This window comes from Branchiostoma floridae, chromosome 17, assembly GCF_000003815.2.
Source record: "Branchiostoma floridae strain S238N-H82 chromosome 17, Bfl_VNyyK, whole genome shotgun sequence".
Classification (NCBI taxonomy): domain Eukaryota; kingdom Metazoa; phylum Chordata; class Leptocardii; order Amphioxiformes; family Branchiostomatidae; genus Branchiostoma; species Branchiostoma floridae.
The window spans coordinates 1071125-1075574 of record NC_049995.1 but is presented as its reverse complement, the minus strand read 5'-3'; the positions used below and the strand labels follow the sequence as shown (position 1 = coordinate 1075574).

General features: G+C 40.7%; 1 protein-coding gene across 1 annotated transcript in view; it reads right to left on the bottom strand.

Moving 5' to 3' along the window:
- Positions 1-2995, bottom strand: part of LOC118404952 (mediator of RNA polymerase II transcription subunit 30-like) — a gene marked incomplete in the record, with an annotated part of 8386 nt that extends 5391 nt beyond the window's left edge. The window contains 3 exon segments of the mRNA XM_035804358.1: positions 1039-1106; positions 1543-1713; positions 2948-2995. Of these exon segments, the coding sequence (XP_035660251.1) occupies positions 1039-1106; positions 1543-1713; positions 2948-2980 (272 nt within the window).
- Between the last annotated feature and the right edge of the window lie 1455 nt (positions 2996-4450).

Genomic DNA, 4450 nt, shown 5'->3' with positions numbered 1-4450 from the left:
TAAGGTGCACTGGTGCACCCAGCTTAAAAAATTGGGTGCAAAAAAATTTGTTTGGTTGCACATATAATATACATGTTTGTAGTAGAATGTCAGAAAAAACTAGAAAAAAGAAAATGATGTATACTAGACTAAGTATACTTTGATATTTTTACGTACATAAACCTAATAAAATATTTGGGTGCACCCTGTGCACCCACAGAAAAAAGTTGGGTGAACAGCTCCAATTTTAGGTGCAACAGGGTCATGCACCCAGTATTTCGAGCCCTGCCTATGGAATGTCCCTATTAGGCGATTGTGATTTCTACATCCAAGGAGACTTCTTGTTAATTCCTTGAAGTGTAAGTACATGATCCACAAAATACTTACAAATATGTAATAATAATAATAATACAAATACTAGTATGCATACAAATGCATAGAAAAATGTCATATGAAATTTTGGTTCAGGCACTAGATTTTGTGTGACAGGTTGTCAAGCCCTGACTGCATACTGTAAATGCAGAAATGTTTGAAGTGGTTTTATGTTTGCAATGTTCGCAGTGGCCACTTCATCGCGAATCCAAAACCACCACGAACATTTTTCCATGGCAGTAAGAGAGTACAGTGCATAGTGCTACCGTGAACTTAAGTTAAAACCACTGCAAAAAGTCAAACTTAAAAGCAAACTTAAATGTATTAACAGTAATTGTAAGAGGGGCATATTCACGACTTGCACACTTCCCATAATTCACAGTGCCAGGGTTACGGATATCGTGACCTGTGAGGTCATCAGGCGAAACCAACTAACGGCTATAGTGGTGACGTGCTGTCTAGTTTATACTTCTGACCACAAAACTTGTAAAATTCTCAGCTCTAATAATAGTAGTACTATATTTGTCGTACAATTCATTAGTTTATATGCTTTGCCACCGTCTTACTGAAGGTTTTAGCTGGTTTCATCCTTGTTTTGCACCCTGGGTGGTAACATCCATATCCGTAACCCTGGGGCTGTGAATTATGGGAAGTGTGCAAGTAGTGAATGTCTGTCTGACCTCCATTTGTCTGACCAGGTCCTGCAGCTTAGTCTGTCTCTCCTGGTGGATGTTAGGGTTCACTCCATTGGGCAGCTGAAACATCAAACACAACCATGGATGTTAGGGTTCACTCCATTGGGCAGCTGAAACATCAAACACAACCATGGATGTTAGGATTCACTCCATTGGGCAGCTGAAACATCAAACACAACCATGGATGTTAGGGTTCATTCCATTGGGCAGCTGAAACATCAAACACGACCATGGACAACATCTTCCAGAAAATGCAGGATGTTTCCCTCCCAGTCATTTGCCTTTTGACAAGCTAGTTGCACACAATACTACATGTATAAAATTAGGCTCACCAAAAAATTAACATTACTGATAAACATGTTCTGTAAAACTTCAAGGCATACAATGGAATATGTGCAATTGTTCTCTTGACAAACTAATTTCTTTTTGAATGTACATATTTTTTAAAAAATCCAAGAACCTATATATATTAAACCAATAGATTCAAAAAAACTACCTGCCACGTCTTGAGCAGCCCGAAGACTTCCTGAGTCTTGGAGACGATCTCCTGTACCGTCTCCTGTCCGATACGACACAGCGAGGCTGTGTTCACCTCCTTCCCCGCGGTCCCACTGAAGGCCCCCTGGGGGTGGGGGGCAGGATGGCGGTCCTTTGGGTTCATCATTACCTGTTAACACAATCAACAACATTAGCATTTTCTTTTTTAAATCATAATTCACCTTTAGAGGGATATACATGTGATGTAAAATATAAAGTCACTGTTTTTGGTCATTTTTCTACATTATGAGTTGAATCTACCTTATTACTAAAAGTACACTTCACAGCAATATTCACAGCGTATGGATACGACTTTATTGTGCCGTGAAGACGTCTTGAAATATGCGCACTTCCCACCGCCGCTTGAATTGCCCGCCATTTTATCCAACTCTCCGGCGAACCAAAGTGCGCTTAAGAATGCATTCGGTGGTTCGATCGAATCGCTACTGAAGTTTGTTGAAAGTCCCCGCTAAGCTCCAAAGATCTGCGACTGCAACGGTCGATTCGGAAATCTACGGCCGGCTTACTTCCGGTAGGCTACCCGGAAGTAAGAGAAATTGGTCGTGGCTTACTTTGGCGTTGTTAATTAGTGCTAGAAATGTGAAAAAAAATGATGCAGATAAGTTGGAAATAAGTTACAAATGTCAATCTGACTGGAGATTTTAAAGTTCAGAAAATTTGAAATTTTGGCTCCAAAATTTTACGATATATCCCTTTAAGTCTGCACTCGATACTGCACGTAAACTGGTAAACTTAAAACTGGTAACCTTGCGGTATAATTTATGTAAGAAAGGGAGTAGAAGAGTAGAAACAAAAAGAAACAATATCCTGACTCCAGGGATTCGAACCCACGCCGAATCACAACCCCAACAACGCAACAGATTACGCCAAATGGCTCAAGCCGTTTGGCATGGACGGTTGGTGGTGCTTGAATCCCACTGTTACATTTTACTAAATGTTGCATATCTTTCTTTTTACAAACGTCTAACATATGCCGTTCAATAAACAGTGATGCTGACAACGCCTTCGAACCAGATAATTACCTGAGTTGGAAGACCAAGAAATGCAACTGCTAGTTGTGACGGATAATTTTTTTTTCTTTATAATTCATTATATACTACATGTATATAAACGTTAGTAAACAGAAATCTTTGCAACCGTTTTAGGGGAGGGGGGCACTGGCATCTTACGTGCTGTTTACCATCTGTCGTGTGAAATTCAAATCATTAACGTTACACCTAACGTTACGACTTACAGTATGTATAAACAAAAGTGTCAAAGAACTGTATAGAAAAGATAAAAACGAATTTGTACCAAGATTATAGAAGGAAATGTACGTTACCTGACTGTGGACTTCTGCTTACCAAGAGATGAGAAGATTTTGACCTCTGACCCATCAATACTGTAGATGCATTTCAGTTCGCTGGGATTTAATTTCGCGGTAGCGGAAAAAGGACTTTTCGAGGTGATTTCAATTTCACGGTAGCACCATGCACCTTAGTACCATTAAAAATGTTCGCGGTGGTTTTAAATTCGCGGTAAAAAGGGCCACGGTGAAAACCGCGAACATTAATCAATCAAAAATATTTTCGTATTTACAGTATTTCAAACCTCGCGAGAAAGTGCGCGGCGACACGAGAAAGAACATTTTGACCTCTGACCCTTCAATATCTCAAACCTCGCGAGAAAGTGCGCGGCGTCACGAGAGTCCGCCATGTTGGAGGCTGTGTGAGCTGTGGTCCCAGGTTCGAGTCCCGCTGACGCCACAACCGGCGATTTTTACTAACTTCTCGACGTTTTATGTAAGTACAACAACTTTTACATTACATTTCCACATTAATAGAAAGTAGATAGAATATTTTTGCCATTCCTGGTTCTCTCTGTCCGATATAATTTGTTTTCCTTGGTCGGTGCGTGCCGCAAATATATACGTTAACGTTTATATCACAAGTAACGTTAGATGAAGGAGGTTAAAACGTCCTTGGTTAAATGTGTTGTTACCAGATGATATATGGTAAAGATAGGCAAAACTACCGAAGTCACGGGTTCCTCTCTCAGCACTCGGTGTCTAGTGCGGAAGGGGCCTTCCGCACTAGAAGTCTAGTGCCGAAGTTACGTCCGCACTAGGTGTCCAGTGGTGAGTCGACTTCAGCACTGAAAACCCCGATTCACCACTAGAAACCGAGTGCTGAGACTACCTTCCGCACTAGAAAACGAGTGACGACAAATATTCCGCACTAGAAAACGAGTGACGACAAACATTCCGCTCTAGAAAACGAGTGACGACAAATATTCCGCACAGGAAAACCAGTGACAACAAATATTCCGCACTTGAAACTGAGTGCTGACAGCCAGCCTCCGTTACGTTATGTACAGTTCCGGGCAGTTAAAGGTGGTACACATATATAAAAGAAGTGTAACAAAACGTTCACCTTGAGCCTGAGAAAGCTGCGTATGGGAGGAAATATCCGTGTCGGGTTTTCAAAGAATAGTACATATCAATTATCTTTCTCATTTAGACATTAATTTCTTTCGTGACCAAAGTAGAACTACATCTAAACTGTCTGTATCCACCACGCAATGATGCATGCGAACGATTGATTGAAAGTAGTCTGCAACTCAAACACGACAAAGGGAGCTGTAACGTTAATGTATTGTATTAGCATTTTATCTTCGTGAAATTTAGAAAAAGGGAACGAAGCTGACACACTGTTGACATGAGGTCATCATATACATAACACTATATACATGTAGGATGTAGCGTATGATACACACATGCTGTTTGAGTTCCGACAGAGACAAGACTAAGCCAAAATTGATTTAAAATACTGAGTTTACAAGTGACCGTCCGAAGGTGAGTAGGCGCT